Here is a 27,522-nt window from a genome sequence, read left to right as displayed (position 1 = left end):
TGCACTGTCACTCCTGTCCCCTCTATGGTCTGTGCTGTCACTTCTGTTACCTCTCCAGTCTGTGCTGTCACTCCTGTCCCCTCTCTGGTCTGTGCTGTCACTCCTGTCCCCTCTCCACTCTGCGCTGTCACTCCTGTCCCCTCTCCAGTCTGCGCTGTCACTCCCTGTGTCTGCTGTAGCGAGTGGCTCTCAGAAGGACCACATGCTGGTTGGCTGGTTGTAGTTGTTGCAGTGTGCTCTATATATTGAGATATGTTGTCAGTAATGTGTAGTTCTAGTGACAGGCATATTTTAGGAAGGCTATAGTTGTGTCTCCTCTTCTGTTGATGTCACCCTGCACAGCACAGCATCATCTGCACGTGTCAGACTAAACAAACCCTGATGTCACCCTACTGTCACCCAGCAGCCATGCCCCATATTAGGTATCCTGCATCTGCGGCTATTTGCAGGCCTGTATTTTTGGATGCTCTGAGTTGAGTTTCAGCGGAGTAAGAATGGGATCAGAAATGGGTGGGGTTCCACCGGCCCCCCTTTGCTCGCCAGTGCTAGGCCGCAATCCTCCTGGCTGATAAACACATGGGGCAACACAGCTACACCCCTCATCTGATTGGAGCAGGCCTTGATCTTGTTGCTATGGTTACAGTGCTGTTCATCATTCTTACTGTCTGTACTGCTTGATGCTCTTGTTTGGTCTTCTCGTGACATATATCTTATGTAGCTTGAGAAAGGTCTATTGACCGAAACAGCGCTGCTGTCGCTGTTGATGATGTCTGTTATGCTACTTTTTACTCAATAAAGAGCTTTCATACAACGGATGGTGCTGACTTGACTGTGGAGGAGTTCTTCTTTAAGCAGAGAATGTGTAGAGAATGCCTATAGTGGGGGGTACCTATATAAGAAGGTGCTATAGGAGAAGGTGCATATACAGGGATACAGAGGCCTATAGTAGGATGCCCCTATAGGAGAATGTGCCTAGAGGAGGTGCTTATACAAGGAATTGCCTATATGTGTATATGCTTATAGGAGGAAGTGCCTATAGGAGAATGTCCTTATAAAAGAAAGTGCTATAGGAGGAGATGCCTGTAGGAGAAAGAGTCTATAGGAGGAGGTGCCATATGAGAATGTGCTTTTAGGAGGAGTTGTCTATAGGAGAATGTCCCTATAAGGGGAGGTGCTTATAGGAGAATGTGCCTAGAAGGGGAGGTGCTATTTGAGAAAGTGCCTGTAGGAGAAGGTCCCTATATGAGAATGTGCTCATAGGAGGAGGTGCCTAAAGGAGGGTAGGGGTTGCCTATTGGAAAATGTCCCTATAAAGGGGAGGTACCTATAGGAAGAGGTTCGTATAGAGGGTGCAGGCGACACTCAGGATAGTGGACGTTTCATGTTTCCAGTATGGGTTAGTAGTCCGGAAGTTTTGTGGGAATTGGGCACAGTTTGATTTTCCATTAATTTGGTGGCATATAGAGAATATTATCTGTGTTATAGGGGAACTCCGGGATTATTATTAGACGACCCCCCTTCCCTCACATTGCGGGCTGTTATACTGATCCGCCTGCAGCTGACAGCTGTTTCCGCACATTCCCTATGGAGATATGGGATAGTGTGAGGGGGAGACGGCCGCAGCTGGAGGTGCTCTGTGTACTCTGATGACATGCGCCAGGAACAGCAGAGAGGGGGACTGTAACAGCTAATGCCAGAGTGCCAGGGGTTACTACCAGCTAATGCCAGGGGTGCCTACCAGCTAATGCCAGCATGCCAGGGGTTACTACCAGCTAATGCCAGTGTGCCAGGAGCTACTACCAGCTAATGCCAGCGTGCCAGTGGTTACTACCAGCTAATGCCAGCGTGCCAGGAGCTACTACCAGCTAATGCCAGCATGCCAGGGGTTACTACCAGCTAATGCCAGCATACCATGGGTTACTGCCAGCTAATGACAGCATGCCGGAGGTTACTCTCAGCTAATGCCAGAGTGCCAGGGGTTACTACCAGCTAATGCCAGCATGCCGGGGGTTACTGCCAGCTAATTCCAGCATGCCAGGGGTTACTACCAGCTAATGCCAGCATGCCATGGGTTACTACCAGCTAACGCCAGCATGCCATGGGTTACTGCCAGCTAATGCCAACATGCCAGGGGGTACTACCAGCTAATGTCAGCGTGCCAGGGGTTACCAGCTAATGCCAGCGTGCCAGGGGTTACTACCAGCTAATGCCAGCGCGCCAGGGGTTACTACCAGCTAATGCCAGCGTGCCAGGGGTTACTACCAGCTAATGCCAGCATGTCGGGGGCTACTACCAGCTAATGCCAGCATGCCAGGGGTTACCAGCTAATGCCAGCATGCCACGGGTTAGTACCAGCTAATGCCAGCATGCCATGGGTTACTGCCAGCTAATAACAGCATGCCGGGGGTTACTGCCAGCTAATGCCAGAGTGCCAGGGGTTACTACCAGCTAATGCCAGCATGCCAGGCAGCCAATGCCAGCATGCCAGGGGTTACTACCAGCTAATGCCAGCATGCCATGGGTTACTGCCAGCTAATGACAGCATGCCGGGGGTTACTGCCAGCTAATGACAGCATGCCGGGGGTTACTGCCAGCTAATGCCAGAGTGCCAGGGGTTACTACCAGCTAATGCCAGCATGCCGGGGGTTACTGCCAGCTAATGCCAGCATGCCAGGGGTTACTACCAGCTAATGCCAGCATGCCATGTGTGCCTACCAGCTAATGCCAGCATGCCATGGGTTACTGCCAGCTAATGCCAGCATGCCAGGGGTTACTACCAGCTAATGCCAGCATGCCATGGGTGCCTACCAGCTAATGCCAGCATGCCAGGGGTTACTACCAGCTAATGCCAGCGTGCCTGGGGTTACTACCAGCTAATGCCAGCGTGCCAGGGGTTACTACCAGCTAATGCCAGCGTGCCAGGGGTTACTACCAGCTAATGCCATCATGTCGGGGGTTACTGCCAGCTAATTCCAGCATGCCAGGGGTTACTACCAGCTAACGCCAGCATGCCATGGGTTACTGCCAGCTAATGCCAACATGCCAGGGGTTACTACCAGCTAATGCCAGCGTGCCAGGGGTTACTACCAGCTAATGCCATCATGTCGGGGGTTACTACCAGCTAGTGCCAGCATGCCACAGCTAATGCCAGCATGCCATGGGTTACTACCAGCTAATGCCAGCATGCCTGGGGTAACTGCCAGCTAATGCCAGCATGCCGGGGGTTACTACCAGCTAATGCCAGTGTGCCGGGGGTTACTACCAGCTAATGCCAGCGTGCAACAGGTTACTACCAGCTAATGCCAGCGTGCCGGGGGTTACTACCAGCTAATGCCAGCGTGCCAGGGGTTACTACCAGCTAATGCCAGCGTGCCAGGGCTTATTGACGGCATGCCACAGCTGATGCCAGCTAATTTTTTCTACTCGCAGAGTGCAGAAAAGTTATTTTAAACAGAGGATGAAAAATGATCTAGGAGATAAAGTGAACTGATTCAGGCCCTTTGTCTCCTCCAGCACCGGCGCACTCAGGGTAAATATTATAGAATGTTCCCTTCTGGTGTGCCAGGGGTTAATAGTTCCAGTATTTGGGGGGGATGGAGAGGGGGGGGGGGGCCCGCACCTGTGTGCTGATGGGTTAATGGAGCAATGTGGGAGAGAGGGAGGCCTGGACTGTCTCATGTCTGCGTGTTTCCTGATGATGAGATTATAATGAGAGGAGCAGAGCACACTGTACAGATCACATAGCCTGTGCTGTGCTGACTGCTCCCCTAGCCCCTCACCCCCTACCCTCTGTCTGTCACCCCCCCCCCCCCCCGCCTTTCATCCCCTACTGGCCTATTACCCCCTCACTGCCTTTCACCCCATACTGGCATGTTACCCCCTCCCTGTCACCCCCTACTGGCCTGTCATCCCCTACTGGCCTATTACCTCCTCCCTGTCACCCCCTATTGGCCTGTCACCCCTTTCCGGCCTGTCACCCCCTACTGGCCTGTCACCCCCTACTGGCCTGTCACCCCCTCCCTGCCTCCCCCTGTCTTTCACCCCTTACTGGCCTGTTACCCCCTCCCTGCCTCCCCCTGCCTGTTACCCACTACTGGCCTCCCCTCTCCGCCACCTCCACCATTCTCACACACCTCCCTGCAGGCCTGTGTGGCCTTCCCTCTCCACCACCGCAGCCTCCACCATTCTCACACTGCTCCCTGCAGGCCTGTGTGGCCTCCCCTCTCCGCCTCCACAGCCTCCACCATTCTCACCGACTCCCTGCAAGCCTCTGTGGCCTCCGCCATTCTCACACGGCCTCCTGCAGATCCTGCTTTCTTCTCGCCGTTTATTGTCACGCTTCTCATTATCTTTTCAATCAAACGACTAATCCTGCCTTATGGTAAGGAGATTGCAGCGAGGCCTAATCTCCTGGCTCGCCGCTCCCAGCTTTCTAAGAATGAGGCCTGGAAAGTGGCGGCCTCCGTCTGTCCTCAACAATAGACGGTTTCCGTCTGCGGCCATGGCGGGCTCTGAACGCCTCATATTTGGTCACATGCCGCTTCCTGCAGCGTCTCTTAAATAGAGGAATAAAAATACTACATTCATCCTCCCCGCTACATTCATGGCAGGAAATCCCTGCACAGCCTCTCCACAGAGAAGAGTGCCAGCTCCTGTGACTCATCAATGCGATAAATGCCAATCTGCCTCTCTCCAGAGGGAAACCTGCCCATTGTCACCTCATGTCACCTCATATGACTCCTCACCGGGCCACTTCACACAGGTCTAATGGTGCTCATACATGGTACATTTTTTCCCCCCGATTCGGTATTTTTGTTCGAATGTTTCGTTAGATTGAAAAACTTGCATAGTTGTTTTTGATTTGCCATACATGAATGTTCGATTTGTCAGAAAATCCGGAAAAAATGATCGAATACAAAGATTTTTCCAACGTGTCCGAACTGATTTCTATCATAAAAACAGAATCGTTTGTTTTTCTTGATCGAAAAAAAAAAGATTCTTTTCAACTTTCAGTCAATTTAATCGTTTTTGTCGAAAAAAATTGAAAATCGAACGTTTTTATTGTACTGTGTATGGGCACCATAACAGCGACGCACACAGCAGCTTTTATTTTACGTTTAGTGATATAATAGGTGATTGTGGCGAATCCAACGGGACCGGCAACACCTTCTTCTTCAATCCACTTCCGTGGTAACAGGCATGTCATGGAAAAAGGATCCGCAAACCAGACTTGGCTTAGTGAAAAAATGTCTGTTCTTTATTCGAAAAATCCACATGACAAAAGTAGTGCAATAAAATCACAGGATCGACTAACGCGTATCGGGCCTACAATCTGCCCTTAGTCGTAGTCAGGCAACAGGCATGTCATAGGTAGCATGCTATAACTCGTCCGATGTCTGTCCGGAAAAGTCATGCAGGACTGGCTATTGGGTTCCCATATTGGAACAGACGACAAATAGAACTAACATGTCGGTATGGGTCTGAACAAATCCAATGAAGCCCAAGGTGTGAGATCTATGGAAGCTGCCATATTTATTTTCTTTTAAACCATACTTGCCTGGCAGTGCTGCTGATCTTTCTGGTCAGTAGGGTCTAACCCACGTACCTGAAACAAGCATGCAGCTAATCTTATCAGATTTGTCATAGACATCTGATCTGCATGCTTGTTCACAGTCTATGCTTAAAGTATTAGAGGCAGAGGATCAGCAGGACAGCCAGGCAATGTGCACTATTTAAAAGGAAATAAATAATGCACATAAAGTAAAGAATAAAGCTTATGCTGAGAATCCCCCATGATTAGACGGAGTAGTCGAAAATCTGTCAGATCTGTTCGCTTTTTACTACCTACTGACAGCAACATAGGAAAAAAAGTAATTTACAGTGTATTTTACTCTGGGAGAAATGTACAATGTGTTCTAGATTGTACAATTTTTAGGGGTAGTGGCCCTGTAACATAAGATTTGTCACCAGTATAATAATCATAATAGTGGGTGACTGTTATGACGACATTAGAGTGTAAGCTCCTCTGGTGCAGAGGCTGATGGGAATGTATCAGTGATCTTTGTAGTTTGTACAGCGCTTTAGAATATGTCAGAGCTATATAAATGTATAATAATAATAATACAGTAGTGTATGACTGTGGTGAGGACATTAGAGTGTAAGCTCCTCTGGTGCAGAGGCTGATGGGAATGTATCAGTGATCTCTGTACAGCGCTGTGGAATATGTCAGAGCTATATAAATGTATAATGATAATAGTGTGTGGCTGTGGTGAGGACATTAGAGTGTAAGCTCCTCTGGTGCCGAGACTGATGGGAATGGATCAGTGATCTCTGTACAGCGCTGTGGAATATATCAGAGCTATATAAATGTATAATAGTGTGTGATTGTGATGAGGACATTAGAGTGTAAGCTCCTCTGGTGCAGAGGCTGATGGGAATGTATCAGTGATCTCTGTACAGCGCTGTGGAATATGTCAGAGCTATATAAATGTATAATAATAATACAGTAGTGTGTGACTGTGGTGAGGACATTAGAGTGTAAGCTCCTCTGGTGCAGAGGCTGATGGGAATGGATCAGTGATCTCTGTACAGCGCTGTGGAATATGTCAGAGCTATATAAATGTATAATAATAATACAGTAGTGTGTGACTGTGGTGAGGACATTAGAGTGTAAGCTCCTCTGGTGCAGAGACTGATCAGTGATCTCTGTACAGCGCTGCGGAATATGTCAGAGCTATATAAATGTATAATAATAATACAGTAGTGTGTGACTGTGGTGAGGACTTTAGAGTGTAAGCTCCTCTGGTGCAGAGACTGATCAGTGATCTCTGTACAGCGCTGCGGAATATGTCAGAGCTATATAAATGTATAATAATAATACAGTAGTGTATGACTGTGGTGAGGACATTAGAGTGTAAGCTCCTCTGGTGCAGAGGCTGATGGGAATGGATCAGTGATCTCTGTACAGTACTGTGGAATATGTCAGAGCTATATAATCCCTTTATGGAGAGGTTATGCGGTGGGGGATAATACTGGGGCCACGGCGTCCTGTTTCTAATCAGTGTTGTTATTTTCTGTGTAAATATCGCTGAGCTCTCTGCGGTGATCTCTTGGCTTGGAACGCTCGCTGCTTGTCTTCTGCATACGGTCAGATCTCCCTCATTACACAACAAATAACAGGCGAGGCCCGAGGGACAGCAGCTGTGCTGGAGTCTCTGTCATCCGGACCGTCCAGCTCTGCTCATTCCCCTATTAACCGCTTCTATGCTGGAGTGGGGCGACAAGGTGCTGCTCACTGGCATTCCTGGCTGAATCTGTTGCCCGTAGCAACCGATCTGAGCTCTCCATAACTCATGTATTGCCTCTGCAGTGATTGTGTCAGTCAGTCCTCAGAAGAGCATAGCGCAGCCTCTGAGGACTGAATTTTCTATGCCTCATTATTCCGGATGCCGCAGTGGCTAAATGTCAGATGTGAAGTATTTCTGCAGGAATGCCTGACATTTCTGGTACTGTAAATATTCGCCGGCGGTTGGAGTTCACGGTTTATGTTCTGCGTTTCTGTCCAGCGGTTTTTGAGGCCTGCGGCCTGTTCTTGCATGCCTGTTACATGCGTGTCGCCTGTATGTTGGCTAGGCGGCATTGGGACAGTCCGGCCCTTGCACGGAGCACTGAGCCCTGTTCCCATTTGGTTGCTGCTGGGCTCCAGTTCTCATTCATTTCAGGCCAGCCTGATTAAACACCTTTTATGTTGGCCTTAAATCCTTTTGTTGGCGGCCTGATCGCCCTGTCATCACAAGCCCGACGTATTTGCACAGCAAAGTGCTGCAGCGACACATTCCTCTCTTCATGCGGTCTGATGAACGCAGGAGAAGTAGTGAGAGCCGGGGGGTGGGGATGGGGGTCCCCTGCTTAGTGTGTGTATATGTGTGCATATGTGTGTGATTGTATGTGTGTGTATATTATATACGTGTATATATACAGTGGTTTGCAAAAGTATTCGGCCCCCTTGAAGTTTTCCACATTTTGTCACAATACTGCCACAAACATTAATCAATTGTATTAGATTGCTTAAAAACAAGAAGAGAATCGAGAGCCCAATATGGTGCAGTATTGTCAGGTAAAATGAAGAGTTCAATACAATTTTATGTGTATATACTCACAAACACGGGTTACCCATAGGCAACCACTTTAAATGCAGGTGGGGAGCATTAGGACCTGACCCCACTCTGACAGAGGCGCTCAAACCTACTGCTTGACCCACTGAGTTGTGCTCCCATTTTTTGCCTGAGGAAGCGGGGTCACGCCCGCGAAACGCGTTGCATTTGTGGAGTTGAATAAATTATTTGTTAATTCTGTTTTATCGAGACTCGAGTGAGTTTTCTTTTTTGTAAGAGGGAGGTAAGTCCACCCTAACATCCCCCTCTGCTTTTAAACGGTTTTTAAAACGTTTTACTCTACTCTGGCGCCTCTGTATACCGAGCTTTTGCCAATTCTATTAGAATTCCACGTGATAGACCAATACAAAGTGGTGTACACATGAGAAGTGGAACAAAAATCATACATGATTCCAAACATTTTTTACAAATAAATAACTGCAAAGTGGCGTGTGCGTAATTTTTCAGCCCCCTTTGGTCTGAGTGCAGGCAGTTGCCCATAGACATTGCCTGATGGGTGCTAATGACTAAATAGAGTGCACCTGTGTAATCTAATGTCAGTACAAATACAGCTGCTCTGTGACGGCCTCAGAGGTTGTATAAGAGAATATTGGGAGCAACAACACCATGAAGTCCAAAGAACACACCAGACAGGTCAGGGATAAAGTTATTGAGAAAGTTAAAGCAGGTTTAGGCTACAAAAAGATTTCCAAAGCCTTGAACACCCCATGGAGCACTGTTCAAGCGATCATTCAGAAATGGAAGGAGTATGGCACAACTGTAAACCTACCAAGACAAGGCCATCCACCTAAACTCACAGGCCAAACAAGGAGAGCGCTGATCAGAAATGCAGTCAAGAGGCCCATGGCGACTCTGGACGAGCTGCAGAGATCTACAGCTCAGGTGGGGGAATCTGTCCATAATCTGTCCATAAGATAACTATTAGTCGTGCACTGCACAAAGTTGGCCTTTATGGAAGAGTGGCAAGAAGACTGGGGCGGAGGTTCACCTTCCAGCAGGACAACGACCCTAAACATAAAGCCAGGGCAACAATGGAATGGTTTAAAACAAAACATATCCATGTGTTAGAATGGCCCAGTCAAAGTCCAGATTTAAATCCAATCGAGAATCTGTGGCAAGATCTGAAAACTGCTGTTCACAAACGCTGTCCATCTAATCTGACTGAGCTGGAGCTGTTTTGCAAAGAAGAATGGGCAAGGATTTCATTCTTTAGATGTGCAAAGCTGGTAGAGACATACCCTAAAAGATTGGCAGCTGTAATTGCAGCAAAAGGTGGTGTACAAAGTATTGACTCAGGGGGCTGAATAATTACGCACACGCCACTTTGCAGTTATTTTTTTTTTAAATGTTTGGAATCATGTATGATTTTCGTTCCACTTCTCATTTGTACACCACTTTGTATTGATCTTTCATGTGGAATTCCAATAAAATTGATTAATGTTTATGGCAGTAATACGACTAAATGTGGAAAACTTCAAGGGGGCCGAATACTTTTGCAACCCACTATATATATATATATATATATATATATATATATATATATATATATATATATATATATATATATACATACACAGGTTGGTTGCCACAAATCTTAATTTATACAAGCTGTCTAATCCTCTTTTAACATTCCACCACGGCATGGGAGCTGCCATACTAGCTGTGAAGCAGAGTCTGTATGGAAAATGAGCAGAGAAGCCTTTTGCTTGCCTCACATGGTTATATAGAGGAAGTGACATCGTTGAGGCTTCCTCGTGTGACCTCCCCTTTGATTGGTCTGATAGAGGAAGTAACATCATTGAGGCTTCCTCATGTGATCTTCCTTTTGCCTGGTCTTATACAGGAAGTGAAATCATTAAGGCTTCCTCATGTAACCTCCCCATTGCTTTTTTTCCATAGAGGAAGTGACATCATTGAGGCTTCCTTATGTGACCTCCCCATTGCTTGGTCTTATAGAGGAAGTGACGTTATTGAGGCTTCCTCATGTGATCTCCCTTTTGCCTGGTCTTATAGAGGAAGTGACAACATTGAGGCTTCCTCATGTGACCTCCCCTTTGCTTGGTTTCATAGAGGAAGTGACATCATTGAGGCTTCCCTTATATGACCTCCCTCCCCTTGGCTTGGTCTTATAGAGGAAGTGAGTGTTATGTATTTGAGGCCTTCACTTGGGACCTTTCTAATATGCCTAGGCACAAAATGGAAGTGGATTCTTTCCAGGGCTCCTCAAGTCACCTTCCCTGGGGCTTGGCACATATAGGAAGTGACATCCTCATGTGTCCTCCCTAGTTTATGGACACAAGAAGTACAGTAACATTGTCCCATCCTTCTAATGGGAAGTTTGGGGACTTTCCCAATGTGTGGCACCCTTGTAGCCACAGATGTAATACTTTGAGGCATTGCGACACTATGTGAGTGTTCACACTGGAGCAATGTGATTTTGTAAAAATCTCCGATAGGACTGCATTAGCAGCCTTAGTGGATAGTATAATGGTTAAGGGCTCTGCCTCAGACACAGGAGACCAGGATTTGAATCTCGGCTCTGCCTGTTCAGTAAGCCAGCACCTATTCAGTAGGAGACCTTAGGCAAGTCTCCGTAACACTGCTACTGACTATAGAGGGCTTCCTAGTGGCTGCTGCTCTGGCACTTTGATTCTGCCAGGAGAAAAGCGCGATATGAATGTTATTTGTCTCTGTCTAGTTGCGTACGTCCCAGGTTATAAGCTGCCGTTATGAATTAGATTTGTATTGTTATTCCTCAGAGAACACATTCTCCTGTATTTAGACCAGCAGAAGACTGTACAATGGCACTTTCCCTTTTTGGATGGTTGAGTCAGTGATGGTTGGACCAGATGATGCTACGCCATGGTTGTTGTATGGAGTACGGGTTACCATGACCTCACGTCCCTCACCTCCCACTCGTCTCATGCTTCTCAGATGTGCATCATCTCGGCCATGGCTCTGTGGGCGGCTTTCGATGGGAAATCGGTGTGAAGGAACCAGATTTTTCTTTTGTCTCTGTCTGCTGCCAGTCTGATGGTCGGGATATGTACAAGATATGTAACATTCTCTAAATCATTCATTTCTAGGATATTGAATAGTTACATAGTTATTTGGGTTGAAAAAAAGACATGTTTATCAAGTTCAACCAGACATAAGTTCAATACCCAGACATAAGAGACACAAAGCCATTACGAGGTGCCACCTAATAATGTCAGGACTCCATTTGGGGTGACACTTTGAGGCATTGTGACATAACAGAATTCAGCTTCCTGAGCATGTATTGGTTTTATGGGGTGATCTGTGCCTGGTGTAGATTCTGGGACCGTTACAAAGTCTGTTATCAAGACTTGCAAGCCTCTGCAGAATACTCTCTGACTTGGGCTGTTATGCTATTGGGTGGTTAGGTGGTTAGGCTATTTAATATAATTTGTTCACGGCACACACTGTCTGTTGTGCTTCCTGACGAAGCCCTTCATGGTGAAACATGTTAAAGTTTGATATTTGTTTGTATTTTGCACCCTCTGACTTCCAATGGCTTCAGTAGTCACCCACTGTATTGTTTGGTCTATAAGAGTGGCTGTCTAGAGGAGGACACCAGGATTGAGGTGGTCCTGTACTGACTAGCTGACAACCACCACCAGGGGGCAATTAACCCCACACTAACTGCCCATACCAATTTGGAGGGCAATACAAACCATTTACGATCCACAGATGGGAGATATTGTATACACCATCTGAAAGCTACATTTTGGATGACTGTTCGTACCATATCTACGTGTGGGCAAGCTACAGCCCTCTCTGTACTGACTTTAGGAGAGGTGGGGGATTAGCCAAGACCCCCACACATAGTATGCGTCTTATTTGGGACTGGGTGTTATTTACATTAGTCTCAACATTGAGGTGATTTCACCTTAGCCAGCCACCATATTTTATACTAATAAAGTATTTTCATTGGCATGTTAATAGTGCCGTCCAAATTGGACCAAGTTTTGCAGAATACGTTATGTCAGTACGTTTATACAAGATCCCAGGACTGCTGGTTATGCAACGGCCCACAGAAACCTGCCAGGTCTCAGCTGTGATTGGCTGCTCTGGGCATTTGCATAATCTTTAAAGAGGAACTCCAGTGAAAATTATGTAATAAAAAAAAGTGCTTCATTTTTACAATAATTAGGTATAAATGATTTTGTCAATGTTTGCCAATTGTAAAAGCTTTCCTCTCCTTGATTTACATTCTGACATTTATCACATGGTGACATTTCTACTGCTGGCAGGTGATGTAAGTGGAAGAAGATGCTGCTTGCTTTTTTTGGCAGTTGGAAACCGCTGTAAACAGCTATTTCCCACAATGCAATGAGGTTCACAGACAGGAAACTGCCAGGAAAATGGTCCTCACAGTCTCCTGTGGGAGGGGCTTCACCACAATATCAGCCATACAGAGCCCCCTGATGATCCATTTGTGAAAAGGAAAATATTTCTCATGTAAAAGGGGGTATCCGCTACTGATTGGGATGAAGTTCAGTTCTTGGTCACGGTTTCTCTTTAACCGGTCTTCTGTGTTCTGGCATCAGTGACTGACCCCTCTATGTCCTGTAGTGGTTATATTATTATTCGAGCAATAACTGAGCTGTAAGTAAGGGTAACTGCTCCTGTGTTGTCCTTCTTGCAGGTGGTCTATAATTCTCGGGTACTGGATGAAGTCTATTTCCCGGAGAATGAGTCGGAGTCCAGAACGAGAGCACATCAGTGGGGTTATGGGGCTATGGATGATGATGAAGACTTTATGGCGGATGAAGCCTCCGGAGGTAAGAGAAACGGTGAAGGCCACATGAAGCAAGTTCATGGGGCAAGAAGGCCACCTCTGATAGGAACGGTATAAGCTTTTTGGCCTGCAAGAGTGTGGGGCATAGACTGAATCTAGATGAGCAGATTTGTGTAGCCAGGTGTGCCCCCAAGATAGTATTATTAGGTAGCCATGTGTGCCCCCCAGATAGTAGTATTAGGTAGCCATGTGTGCCCGCAGATAGTAATGTTAGGTAGCCATGTGTGCCCCCAGATAGTAATATTAGGTACTATAGCCATATGTGCCCCCCAGATAGCAATGTTAGGTAGCCTTGTGTGCCCCCCAGATAGTAGTATTAGGTAGCCATGTGTGCCTCCAGATAGTAATGTTAGGTAGCCATGTGTGCCCCCAGATAGTAATATTAGGTACTATAGCCATGTGTGCCCCCTAGATAGTAATGTTAGGTAGCCTTGTGTGCCCCCCAGATAGTAGTATTAGGTAGCCATGTGTGCCCCCAGATAGTAATGGTAGGTAGCCATGTGTGCCCCCCAGATAGTAGTATTAGGTAGCCATGTGTGCCCACTGATAGTAATGTTAGGTAGCCATGTGTGTCCCCAGATAGTAGTATTAGGTACTATAACCATGTGTGCCCCCAGATAGTAATATTAGATAGCCAATGTGCCCCCTGCTGCCCAGTGCAGTATATTTTTCCTGTCCGGGTTCGCCGCTGGCTCTGGGCTCCGTCCTCCGTATATACACACGTCCCACATGGGTGCCGGTGTACACATAGGCGCTTGTGTGTCTCCATACACGCGCCCACGTTACTTCGGCAACCACGTGGGGCGTGTATATAAGGAGTCCAGAGCCAGTGGCGAACATGGACAGGTAAAGTATACTGCACCAGGCAGGGGGGTATCACAGTGAACATTTGGTGGACAGCGCCGGGCCAGCAAGATGGCGAATGTGGCGTCACTAGGTCGATTCATGCTAAAATCGATTGGGAATCGGCCTGCAGTGTATTGGCAGCCAATAGATCTCTCTCGAATCAGATTCGATCAGAGAGAGATTTGTCTCTTGTCGAATCTGCCCATCATCGCTAGCTGTATGGCTACCTTTAGTGGCTGAAGCCCTGAAGCGCTTTGAGTCTGCCAGGAGAAAAGCATGATATAAATGTCTTCTCAAAAGAGCAGGAATTTCAGTGGACGGAGAATATTCTGCTCATTGCTATCCATGAACACACTGCAGTGTGGTCATACAAACGCAAGAGAGACACTATGGGGGACATTTATCAAGAGTGTCTGAGACAAAATATTAGTAGGTTTTTAGAAATCTGTACAGAATTGTCTCAGACAGCCTAAGAAATCACTACATAGTGCAGATTCCTTCTAAAACTGTTGTAAAATAGGAGGAGTTAGGAAGGTCTCTCAGACAGTGCAGTGTGTGAGGGGAATTGCTGTTGCTGAGGTAACCAACACACCTGCTGTAATGATATCAGCAGGCTCTGAGGAGGAATTCAGCAGGGGGGAGTAGCACATCACAAATCATGTCTAGCCTGCACTCTGCATTCCTGTCTAGCCTGCAGTTCTACATCTGTAGAACTGCTATCAAGCACTTCTTAATCTGCGCCAGTTTAGCAATGGATTTGCACTTTTCTTAACGGTAGTGCAGCTCTAGAAATTCATGCTAAATTGCCACTATTACCTAGGATTTAAGAAGGTTCTTATTATCATGCAGAACTGTTCTCCCTGCTGGTTAGAACAGATTAAGAAGAAAAAAACTGTCTGTAATGCGTTGATAAATCTCCCCCTATAAGAAAAGTTCCTTATTGACACATTTTAGGAAATGTGTTCCCCTGGTGGTACAGGGACTGAAGAGCAGGCGGGGTTCCATCCTGGATTTCCTGTGTGGCGTACGGGTGTGTCTCTGTGTTTGCAGCCAGGTGTGTAGACTTTGCTCATGAAGTAATCTCAGTTATATGGCTGTTCCCTTGTCTTACCCTCTCCCCTTTTCCCACTCTCAGCCCGGAACTCCTTGCACCAGCCAGCCTGTCTCCTGTCACCTCTGAGTGTTTTCCTTCCGAATGTCACATAATATGTCACCTATAAGTGAGCGCGACTGCCAGGGTCATTTCTGTCACCTCCTGGAAATCTAGACAGTTCAGTGACAGCTGTGCCATATTATGTGTATAGATGAATCCAGTGCGTGACATTGAGTGAGGGCTCCCTATAGTGTGATATGAGCGATAGGATGAACCTTGATAAATAAATACAGGAACAACGGGAGCCAGGATAGTGTAGCATGTACTGAAAATGGAGCAAGAGAAGGTAAACAGTACTCACAAAATGAGGTTACACCACTTCAGGACCGTCCGCCTAACCCCCCTTAAGGACCAGGGCAATTTGCATGGAGGGGGGGGGGGGGGGCGCGTTTAGGGGGGTCGGGCGGCCGGATCCCGTCTGTGGCTGGCTGGGCATGGTGTCCCCATGGAGGCAGTTGTCCCCCCTGTAGCTGGCAGCCATCACTCACCTTCCAGGCTCCAGCGATGAGCCGCAGTTGCCACCTCTTCTCCAGCCGGCATCTCTGCTCCAGATGACGCTCAGGTCCGGGTCGCGGCTTGATGACGTCATCAAGCCAGGACCCGGGGCTGACGTCAGACGGAGCAGAGATGCCGGCCAGAGCAGAGGGGGGCGCCGATCGGCATGGAGGTGAGTGGATCCTCTTCTTTTCCCCCCTACCGCCACAGCTGTCAAACTGATCACTACGATCCGACAGCGACCGTAGTGATCACGTGATCAGCAGCCATACGTGATGGCTGCTGATCACTCAGGGGAGATGTCAGCTGTCATATGACAGCTTAATCTCCCCTCTTCGGTGCGTACGATCGCGTCGGGACGGTTTGTTAGTGCGGACGTTGAATCAACGTCCGGTCAGAATGGTAGCACCACCTGCTGGACGTTGATTCAACGTCCGTGGTCCCCAAAAGGATAAAGAGGAACCATCGCAAAAATCTTAACATTTAAAACACATACAAATAAGAAGTACATTTCTCCTAGAGAAAATGAGCCATACATTACTTTTCTCCTATGTTGCTGTCACTTACAGTAGGTAGTAGAAATCTGACATTACCAACAGATTTTGGGCTAGTCCATCATCTGAAAAGGATTAATACAAAGATGCTGGCCAGCCTCCCTGCTCGCTGCACACTATTTTGGCAGTTGGACGGAGCAACTGCCATTCACTTGCACAGTGCTTTTAAAAATAAAGAAAACCCTGAGAACCCCCCTATGAGGAGATGGGATAGTCCAAAATCTGTCAGTAATGTCAGATTTCTACTACTTACTGTAAGTGACAGCAACATAGGAGAAAAGTAATTTATGGCTCATTTTACTCTAGGAGAAATGTACTTATTTGTATGTGCTTTACATTTTAAGATGTTCGCGACCGTTCCTTATTAAAGAGAGTCTGAAATGTCCCAAATGACCTCTTGTTATTTCAGAGTCCTGTTGAGCAGTAATAGCAAATATGATTTACCACATCCCCGTGGCCGTACGAGGTCTTTATCCCCCCAAAAGTCACTGAAGAAAAATCCTCCGGTACTTCCTGGAGGAGGCAGAGCCTTTCACTGTAGCTCTGCCTCCAGTCCATTAAGGGGGCGGGGAAGAGGCGGCGATCAGTGGTGATTGAATGGACTGGAGGCTACAGCGCAAAGCTCTGCCTCCTTGTAGAATTTTGGCCCTGGATTTGGGGAGATAAAGACCTCGTACGGCTGCGGGGATGCGGCGAATCATCTTTGCTATTACTGCTCAAGAGGACTCTGAAATAAAAAGAGGTAATTTGGGACACTTCAGACTCTCTTTAAAGGACAACTGTAACCAGAGGGAAATTGAGGCTGCAAAATGTATTTCCATTTAAACCATACCAGTTGCCTGGCAGTACTGCTGATCTATTTGGCTGCGGTAGTGTCTGAATCACACCAGAAACAAGCATGCAGCTAATCTGGTCAGATCTGACAATAATGTCAGGAACACCTGATCTGCCGATCATATGCTTGTTCAGGGTTTATGGCTAAATGTATTAGAGGCAGAGGATCAGCAGGATAGCCAGGCAACTGGTATTGCTTAAAAGGAAATACATTCTATGGCACCCTGATTTCTCATGTATCCACCACATTTCAAAACCCATTTAGAGCATGACAACAACCGGACATTACTATCACCGACTGGGAAAGCATATTCTCAGATTTCCTCAAAATTCCTATTGCTGGCCATCATCGGCTTAGGACACTATAGTTTGTGTAGCTAGCTTCTGACGCTCTCTAGTGTGTGACATTGAATGAGGACACTCTTTAGTTTGTGTAGCTAGCTTCTGACGCTCTCTAGTGTGTGACATTGAATGAGGACACTCTTTAGTTTGTGTAGCTACCTTCTGACGCTCTCTAGGATGTGACATTGAATGAGGACACTCTTTGGTTTGTGTAGCTAGCTTCTGACGCTCTCTAGTGTGTGACATTGAATGAGGACACTCTTTAGTTTGTGTAGCTACCTTCTGACGCTCTCTAGGATGTGACATTGAATGAGAACACTCTTTAGTTTGTGTAGCTAGCTTCTGACGCTCTCTATTGTGTGACATTGAATGAGGACACTCTTTGGTTTGTGTAGCTAGCTTCTGACGCTCTCTAGTGTGTGACATTGAATGAGGACACTCTTTAGTTTGTGTAGCTAGCTTCTGACGCTCTCTATTGTGTGACGTTGAATGAGGACACTCTTTAGTTTGTGTAGCTAGCTTCTGACGCTCTCTAGTGTGTGACATTGAATAAGGACACTCTTTAGTTTGTGTAGCTAGCTTCTGACGCTCTCTAGTGTGTGACATTGAATGAGGACACGCTTTAGTTTGTGTAGCTAGCTTCTGATGCTCTCTAGTGTGTGGCATTGAATGAGGACACTTTTTAGTTTGTGTAGCTACCTTCTGACGCTCTCTAGGATGTGACATTGAATGAGGACACTCTTTGGTTTGTGTAGCTAGCTTCTGACGCTCTCTAGTGTGTGACATTGAATGATGACACTCTTTAGTTTGTGTAGCTAGCTTCTTACGCTCTATAGTGTGTGACATTGAATGAGGACACTCTTTAGTTTGTGTAGCTAGCTTCTGATGCTCTCTAATGTGTGACATTGAATGAGGACACTCTTTAGTTTGTGTAGCTAGCTTCTGACGCTCTCTAGTGTGTGACATTGAATGATGACACTCTTTAGTTTGTGTAGCTAGCTTCTTACGCTCTATAGTGTGTGACATTGAATGAGGACACTCTTTAGTTTGTGTAGCTAGCTTCTGATGCTCTCTAGTGTGTGACGTTGAATGAGGACACTCTGTAGTTTGTGTAGCTAGCTTCTGACGCTCTCTAGTGTGTGACATTGAATGATGACACTCTTTAGTTTGTGTAGCTAGCTTCTGATGCTCTCTAGTGTGTGACATTGAATGATGACACTCTTTAGTTTGTGTAGCTAGCTTCTGACGCTCTCTAGTGTGTGACATTGAATGAGAACACTCTTTAGTTTGTGTAGCTAGCTTCTGACGCTCTCTATTGTGTGACATTGAATGAGAACACTCTTTAGTTTGTGTAGCTAGCTTCTGATGCTCTCTAGTATGTGACATTGAATGAGGACACTCTGTAGTTTGTGTAGCTAGCTTCTGACGCTCTCTAGTGTGTGACATTGAATGAGGACACTCTTTAGTTTGTGTAGCTAGCTTCTGATGCTCTCTAGTATGTGACATTGAATGAGGACACTCTTTAGTTTGTGTAGCTAGCTTCTGACGCTCTCTAGTGTGTGAAATTGAATGATGACACTCTTTAGTTTGTGTAGCTAGCTTCTGATGCTCTCTAGTGTGTGACATTGAATGAGGACACTCTTTAGTTTGTGTAGCTAGCTTCTGACGCTCTCTAGTGTGTGACATTGAATGATGACACTCTTTAGTTTGTGTAGCTAGCTTCTGACGCTCTCTAGTGTGTGACAATGAATGAGGACACTCTTTAGTCTGTGTAGCTAGCTTCTGACGCTCTCTAGTGTGTGACATTGAATGAGGACACTCTTTAGTTTGTGTAGCTAGCTTCTGACGCTCTCTAGTGTGTGACGTTGAATGAGGACACTCTGTAGTTTATGTAGCTAGCTTCTGACGCTCTCTAGTGTGTGACGTTGAATGAGGACACTCTGTAGTTTGTGTAGCTAGCTTCTGACGCTCTCTAGTGTGTGACGTTGAATGAGGACACTCTTTAGTTTGTGTAGCTAGCTTCTGATGCTCTGTAGTATGTGACATTGAATGAGGACACTCTTTAGTTTGTGTAGCTAGCTTCTGACGCTCTCTAGTGTGTGACGTTGAATGAGGACACTCTTTAGTTTGTGTAGATAGCTTCTGATGCTCTCTAGTATGTGACATTGAATGAGGACACTCTGTAGTTTGTGTAGCTAGCTTCTGACGCTCTCTAGTGTGTGACGTTGAATGAGGACACTCTTTAGTTTGTGTAGCTAGCTTCTGATGCTCTCTAGTATGTGACATTGAATGAGGACACTCTTCAGTTTGTGTAGCTAGCTTCTGACGCTCTCTAGTGTGTGACATGGAATGAGGACACTCTTCAGTTTGTGTAGCTAGTTTCTGATGCTCTCTAGTATGTGACATTGAATGAGGACACTCTGTAGTTTGTGTAGCTAGCTTCTGACGCTCTCTAGTGTGTGACATGGAATGAGGACACTCTTCAGTTTGTGAAGCTAGCTTCTGACGCTCTCTAGTGTGTGACATGGAATGAGGACACTCTTCAGTTTGTGTAGCTAGCTTCTGACGCTCTCTAGTGTGTGACATGGAATGAGGACACTCTTCAGTTTGTGTAGCTAGTTTCTGATGCTCTCTAGTATGTGACATTGAATGAGGACACTCTGTAGTTTGTGTAGCTAGCTTCTGACGCTCTCTAGTGTGTGACATGGAATGAGGACACTCTTCAGTTTGTGAAGCTAGCTTCTGACGCTCTCTAGTGTGTGACATGGAATGAGGACACTCTTTAGTTTGTGTAGCTAGCTTCTGATGCTCTCTAGTATGTGACATTGAATGAGGACACTCTTCAGTTTGTGTAGCTAGCTTCTGACGCTCTCTAGTGTGTGACATGGAATGAGGACACTCTTCAGTTTGTGTAGCTAGTTTCTGATGCTCTCTAGTATGTGACATTGAATGAGGACACTCTGTAGTTTGTGTAGCTAGCTTCTGACGCTCTCTAGTGTGTGACATGGAATGAGGACACTCTTCAGTTTGTGAAGCTAGCTTCTGACGCTCTCTAGTGTGTGACATTGAATGATGACACTCTTTAGTTTGTGTAGCTAGCTTCTGACGCTCTCTAGTGTGTGACAATGAATGAGGACACTCTTTAGTCTGTGTAGCTAGCTTCTGACGCTCTCTAGTGTGTGACATTGAATGAGGACACTCTTTAGTTTGTGTAGCTAGCTTCTGACGCTCTCTAGTGTGTGACGTTGAATGAGGACACTCTGTAGTTTATGTAGCTAGCTTCTGACGCTCTCTAGTGTGTGACGTTGAATGAGGACACTCTGTAGTTTGTGTAGCTAGCTTCTGACGCTCTCTAGTGTGTGACGTTGAATGAGGACACTCTTTAGTTTGTGTAGCTAGCTTCTGATGCTCTGTAGTATGTGACATTGAATGAGGACACTCTTTAGTTTGTGTAGCTAGCTTCTGACGCTCTCTAGTGTGTGACGTTGAATGAGGACACTCTTTAGTTTGTGTAGCTAGCTTCTGATGCTCTCTAGTATGTGACATTGAATGAGGACACTCTGTAGTTTGTGTAGCTAGCTTCTGACGCTCTCTAGTGTGTGACGTTGAATGAGGACACTCTTTAGTTTGTGTAGCTAGCTTCTGATGCTCTCTAGTATGTGACATTGAATGAGGACACTCTTCAGTTTGTGTAGCTAGCTTCTGACGCTCTCTAGTGTGTGACATGGAATGAGGACACTCTTCAGTTTGTGTAGCTAGTTTCTGATGCTCTCTAGTATGTGACATTGAATGAGGACACTCTGTAGTTTGTGTAGCTAGCTTCTGACGCTCTCTAGTGTGTGACATGGAATGAGGACACTCTTCAGTTTGTGAAGCTAGCTTCTGACGCTCTCTAGTGTGTGACATGGAATGAGGACACTCTTCAGTTTGTGTAGCTAGTTTCTGATGCTCTCTAGTATGTGACATTGAATGAGGACACTCTTTAGTTTGTGTAGCTAGCTTCTGACTCTCTCTAGTATGTGACATTGAGTGCAGACACTCTATAGGTTGGGTGAAGGCATAGATACAGTTTCCTTTCCACGTACATAACTGATGTCTGCATTCCTTTTTTTCTCTTTACAGATGATAACGGCAGTAGTGAGGTTGGCAGTGGATCTCCAATACCAGACGTTTATCCATCAGAAATCACGCCAACAGTTACATCCTTCTCTACAGGTAGGGTGGTCTTCAGTGGTGTATCCTGCTGGGCTCCTGTGATGAAGCGCTGACATCATGAATCTCTCGGGGCTCTGTTAACCTTACTAGCTCACTGTTACAGTATGACGACAGGATGATGTCACAAAGCTCCACAGAGCTTTCTGTATCAGAAATCTTAATTTACAGACATTTTAGTTTTCCATATCATCCACGTGGAAAAGTAGTAATTCCCTTAGTTACTCACACAACAAGCTGAACAAAGTAAATAATGGAGAGTGGAGTTGATACCATGATGTTTTTGTACAAAAATACAGTGATCAGAGTAATTTAAAGGTGAGGACAATTCCATGTGTAGAAAACCAGCCTGGAAAAGGTTGCAAAGGCATTTCTAAAGCTTTGGAACTTCACGGAATAGCAAGAAACCATCATCTTCCAATGGAGAAGCTGGTGTATCTTCTCAGGATTGGTTGGCCTACTTACAAGGCTGCTGCATCAAGTTGTACAGGATGTCCGAGGACATTATCCCAGAAGAATATCCATCTATCTGCAGAGGCTTCAGCTAAGGTTCCTCACTGTTCACTTCTTCCCAGCAAGAGACTTGGCAAACATTATTAGATTCATTAGAGAGCCGGAACCACAGCAGTTCACCATAATCAAAGATTATCACATATTTGCAAAAGCAAGACACCTGTATGATTCCCAAGTTTTTAGGGATCCTGCTTAGCGCAGCTGAGTCAAGAGGAATGATTAGCAGAAGACAGGTCTTATAATGTCTGTTAATTAAACAAGTGCATCACTGCAGAGGAAGAATAACTGTGAAACAAGGTGCTAGAAAGAACTGTAGGAGGGGCCCATAGGTATTCTTATCTCTATTCATAGTATAGTAGTAAGCATAGGAGTATTTTACCTCCATAAAAAGATCAAACCACATGGGTAGATATAAGTTTTAATAATGCACAATTAAACAACGCCTTTCACGGATACTGGCTCATGTCCTCAGATCAATAACAAGTGCCTAAGTCTGCAGCAGTCACGGGTGTGGGCGCCTCTTTCCCCACACCTATTACAGCACAGACTTAGGCACTTGTTATTGAGCTGAGGAAGCGGGTCAGTGCCCATGAAATGCGTTGTCTTATTGTGCATTATTAAAACTTATATCTACACATGTGGTTTGATCTTTTTAGGGAGGTAAGATCTATTGACTCCTATACTTTATGATTTAGAAATAGGAACACCTATGGGAGCCTCCTAAAGTTCTTTCTCGTATCAGTTCAACCCTTTGGGGTAGAGTATTGGACATTACGTGTCACCATAACTTAAGGGGAGCGACCGACCAACCAGCACCTGCACAGCAGACCTAGGATACCTAACGGGAACCGTTAATTTCCCGTAGGCTCTGTCAATGATTGCAGAAGTGCAACCCACCCTTTTGAGTATAATCCACTACTTACTCTATCCTAAGCCATAAGCTCTAACAATAATGCACCATTTGGGCTCCTGGTCTCCCCCATTGCAGAATCTTGGTGGTTGGAAGCTCAATCACCAGGAGTCATCCCATAACTTGTGAAACAAGGTTGTGGCCATTTGATGTAGTAGAAAGGGGAAGGGGGGGGGGGAGGAGAGTGTATGACGTTTTCCCCTCAGACCTGGAAAATGACATCTATTAAAAGAACCATAAATGGCTGCACTATTCTGAAGGAGTACGTGGTCAAGTGGCCATGAACTGCAGTATTGCAGAGTTATGGACTCAATGAAAATTATACTAAGAACAAAAGATTGTGAGAGAAAAATAACATTTTGGTTGTTTCTCTCCAAAGTCCAGACTTGAACCCAAATGAAATGCTGCAATGAGATCTGAAATGAGCAGCAATCCTGTCGGGATGTCTGAATCAAAGCAGTTGTTCATAGAAGATTGTGGTAAAATTCCTGAACAGCGATGTGAGGACCGGTATTACAGGAGTGTTTGTTTTGAATTATTCCTCCGAAAGGTGGGGCACTCATGTGTTTTTGCCTTTACTCGGGTTCCTTTTGTTTTTTTGTTGAGGCTCAGAAACCATCCCAGGTAACAGGAAGATCAGGGAGGGGGTAAATACTTTGTCACACAACTGTAGATCTTGCCATTCCTCGGTGTAACCCTCTAGGATCTCATCATTGTCAGTCACGGGAGTCCAGCTGGTTCCCCCTCCCAGGATGAAGGATCTAGAGCTGGCTCAGTTCCTCATCGGAAGCCTTAGACAAACAAAACGGACAGGGACATTTCATTACCACCTGCTATTTGGGCCTCTGCTGTTATATTAATAGATTGACACGTGACCTGAAATGAAAACTGACCTACAGCATTGGCCACCAGCAAGCAAAACTGTCCCTGGATTCTTGTGGGGCAAGTCTGGGGAGAAACACATTTTACAGTGACACTTCTTAAGATTGAGAAGTCATTCAATCCTAGTCTGTCCTCTGAGATCAGCGTTCTTGTCTATGATGGAGATCCTAACTGGGTGAATACAGCGGTGATCGCCATACTGGCCAATCAGATTTCATCACTCCTCAGAATTATGTTAGTGACTGCTGATTGGTTGCTTCGGGTTGCCGCTCTTGGACCCTTGCTTGTCCCTCACAGGCCCACCTGGGTCTTCTGGAAGTAGGAGAAAGTAATACAATGTTGTCTGGTGATGACTCGCCTTCCATCTTGTAATAGGAGAGGGAACTGCGTTCCCAGTGGTAACACATTCCAGCCTTCAGGTTTCTTCCCCGGATATGATAGTGAAAGCCACAATCTGGTCTCTCTCCAGTGTGGTATATCACTTACCAGAGCCCATCAGCACTGACGGAAGGATTAAACAGATTTATCCTTTAGTTTCAAATAAACTGAGGACATAAGAAGGTGTCTGCTGAATTTGTATTACTGTCTATGCTCCTGTATAAAGATTTCCTCTACTTCCTGTCCCCAGAAAGCTGAAAGGAAATGAGAATTCTCTACAGTGGATACACTGACAGCAATAAATGGCTTGTGGCTGGAGCTACCCTTCTGCTTTCTGTGCAGCTACGGGTGGTGGCAATCTAATAGACTTCTGTAGCCAAAGCTTCTACCAGCCACGTAGCGTGAGGCTCAATCAGCCTAGATAGAATTAGAATAGATGGATTAGGTAGATTATTTCTCAGACTTCTCGGGTGTCTATCCAACATAACAGCTGCTGCACACGACCCAGCTCCTGCCTGACTCACGAGGATGATTGGACGAGACTTTGTCTGAAGAGCGTTTCCCCACAGAAAGTCCCAGCTGTCAGAGGCCCTTCATATCGCACACCGAGTCAGACCAATTATCCGTTACTGACCACAGATGGACAGGGAACTTTACCTGTAGTTACACACATAAATACAGTCACTGTATTTTTTGGACTATAAGACTCACTTTTTCTCTCCCAAAAGTGGGGGGAAAAAGTCACTGCATCTTATAGTCCAAATGCAGGGAGTTCCTGACTTGGGAATGCCTTCCAATGCATACCTCCAACCCGCCTCAATGTCGGGGACTCGTCTCCCTGTACTGTTCCCATGCAGAGAAGGGCACAAGGGACAAGCGGAGCACACAGAGACACAAAAGGGGCAAAGAGGAGGACACAAAGAGGACAGAGGAGGACACAGGAGGGGCCAAGGAGCAGGAAGACACAAGAGGTACAAGGGGGCATGAGGTACAAAGGGGGCATAATCCACAAGATGCTCCTTCACTATGGATGCACCAGGTTTAGTATATATTTTTCCCCTGGTTTTTGCCCTCTAAACCTCGGTGCCTCCTATGGTCAGGAGCGTCTTATAGTCTTTAAGTGCATCAAAAAACAAATTTCGGAACTCCCTACCTAGAATGTCCACTGGGTACAAAGTTCTGCCCGCTGCACCCTAACATCCATACTGAGAGTTGTAAACAATAGTGATAGTGATGTCTTTTTCTATCTGCCCAAAGGAGCTAGAAGGTAGACAGGAAGGTGGGCTTCTGACGATGGGGTGAGGCAAGTGTTGTCTATGGCTGTGATGTTGGAAACGCCTCCTTGACTAGCAGTAGCTCCACACGGTCACCAGAAGCTCCACCTCCAATTCTTGTTTGGGTAGCCAGGGCAGGACATGGCATAAGTGATGTATACAGCTGCCAGAGTAGATTGGAGGGGCACTAAGCCACAGAGGGCAGATCTCTGTATCCAGATATCTCGGGAAGGGATCTCATCTAGTCTTTTCATCCATGTTAGAAGGCATGCCGATAAATGTACTTATATGTGTAACTACAGTTATCCTTTAATCCGAAGCATGAAAGGCAAGTGCTCTGTCCATCTTTAGTTCACTAAATAAAGGTTATCATGAAAGAACCTGTCAGGTTAATTTAAAGCAATACTATGATGACTTGATGGGTGTAGTAGTGCGGCCAGTCACCGAGCTGTGACCATGGTGACATGCATGTACTAGTGTAGCCAGTCACCTGTGACCTCAATGACCTGATGGGTGTAGTAGTGCAGCCAATAACTGAGCTTAGACCACAATAGCCTGATGGGTGTAGTAGTGCCGCCGATCACTGAGCTTTGACCATGATGACCTGATGGGTGTAGTAGTGCAACCAGTCACTGAGCAGTGACCATGATAACCTGATTAGTGTAGTAGTGCAGCCAGTCACTAAGCTGTGACCATGATGACCTGTTGGGTGTAGTAGTGCAGCCAGTCACTAAGCTGTGACCATGATGACCTGTTGGGTGTAGTAGTGCAGCCTGCGACCTTGCTGATAGTTGGAAGTCCTGCTCATTATTGTCATGAATGAAGACATTTTGGCAGATGTGGATTATCTCTATTCTCCAGGGTCTACTCTGTAACGTGACCCCCCTTCTCCCCTCTCCAGAATGTCTCTCCTCCACACATCTGTCTCTCTCTGAGGCTGGGAATGATGCGAGACGCCTACGCAACATGGGAACGCTGATTGTGAACGTACATTTCATGTAGCAGGTGTTCTGGCACCGTGTCGCCTCTGATATTAGGGCCATAGTGATCTAAAAGATGTATTTTGTGATGGGCTCCTGCAGAGTATGGCTTACTTCCTGTTCACTAGTGACAAACGCACAATAACGCACACTGAAAGAAATGCATAAAGATTGATGTTTGGTTGGAGGGGAATGTCTGGTTGTAGAGGAGATCCTGTCCTCAAGAAGGTCAGGGAGGGGTGGGTTGGTCTGGTATAGGGGTTGGAGGGGAATATCTGGTTGTAGAGGAGATACTGTCCTCAGGAAGGTCAGGGAGGGGTGGGTTGGTCTGGTATAGGGGTTGGAGGGGAATATCTGGTTGTAGAGGAGATACTGTCCTCAGGAAGGTCGGGCAGGGTGGGTTGTAGTGTAATAATGGAGGGGTTGGAGGGGAATGTCTGGTTGTAGAGGAGATCCTGTCCTCAGGAAGGTCAGGGAGGGGTGGGTTGGTCTGGTATAGGGGTTGGAGGGGAATATCTGGTTGTAGAGGAGATACTGTCCTCAGGAAGGTCGGGCAGGGTGGGTTGAAGTGTAATAATGGAGGGGTTGGAGGGGAATGGCTGGTTGTAGAGGAGATCCTGTCCTCAGGAAGGTCAGGGAGGGGTGGGTTGGTCTGGTATAGGGGTTGGAGGGGAATATCTGGTTGTAGAGGAGATCCTGTCCTCAGGAAGGTCGGGGCAGGGTGGGTTGTAGTATCTGATGCAGGGATTGACATGATAGTCTGGAGCAGGAGTTGGTGGGGAAGTTGGTGGTTCTAGTGGAGAATACTCTCTGGTGTCCTCATTCTTGGAGTAGTGATGTAGTATAATGATGCAGTAGCATGGATGGATGAGATCCCAGATCACAGCGGTATCCATGGAAACACATCTGTAGTTGGATCTATGGAAACACATCTGTAGTTGGATCCATGGAAACACATCTGTATCTGGATTTTGGCTGTAGAATTTGGATATCTCTGAGCCTCTCTGACTTCACATTTCCTGGAGGAGATACTTTGAAGGAACCGTGGTTCTCATTGTAGAGCAGGTGCCTGATAGCATTACAAGTTACAATAAAAAGGTTTTTCTTCACTTCATTTGATGTACAGTAGGTTTATTGTAAGGGCTCCTTCTTC

At 46.2% G+C, this 27,522-nt stretch overlaps 1 protein-coding gene across 5 annotated transcripts in view; it reads left to right on the top strand.

Moving 5' to 3' along the window:
* Positions 1-27,522, top strand: part of HSPG2 (heparan sulfate proteoglycan 2) — a 277,578-nt gene that overhangs the window by 95,671 nt on the left and 154,385 nt on the right. For all 5 annotated transcript variants that reach the window (XM_068241592.1, XM_068241590.1, XM_068241589.1 and 2 more), the window contains exons 2-3: positions 12,844-12,979; positions 21,343-21,435. In XM_068241592.1, the coding sequence (XP_068097693.1) occupies positions 12,844-12,979; positions 21,343-21,435 (229 nt within the window). The remainder of the gene's footprint in view (positions 1-12,843; positions 12,980-21,342; positions 21,436-27,522) is intronic.

Source organism: Hyperolius riggenbachi, chromosome 6 (assembly GCF_040937935.1).
Source record: "Hyperolius riggenbachi isolate aHypRig1 chromosome 6, aHypRig1.pri, whole genome shotgun sequence".
Taxonomy (NCBI): domain Eukaryota; kingdom Metazoa; phylum Chordata; class Amphibia; order Anura; family Hyperoliidae; genus Hyperolius; species Hyperolius riggenbachi.
The sequence above is the reverse complement of the archived record's forward strand: the minus strand, read 5'-3'. Positions and strand labels throughout refer to the sequence as shown.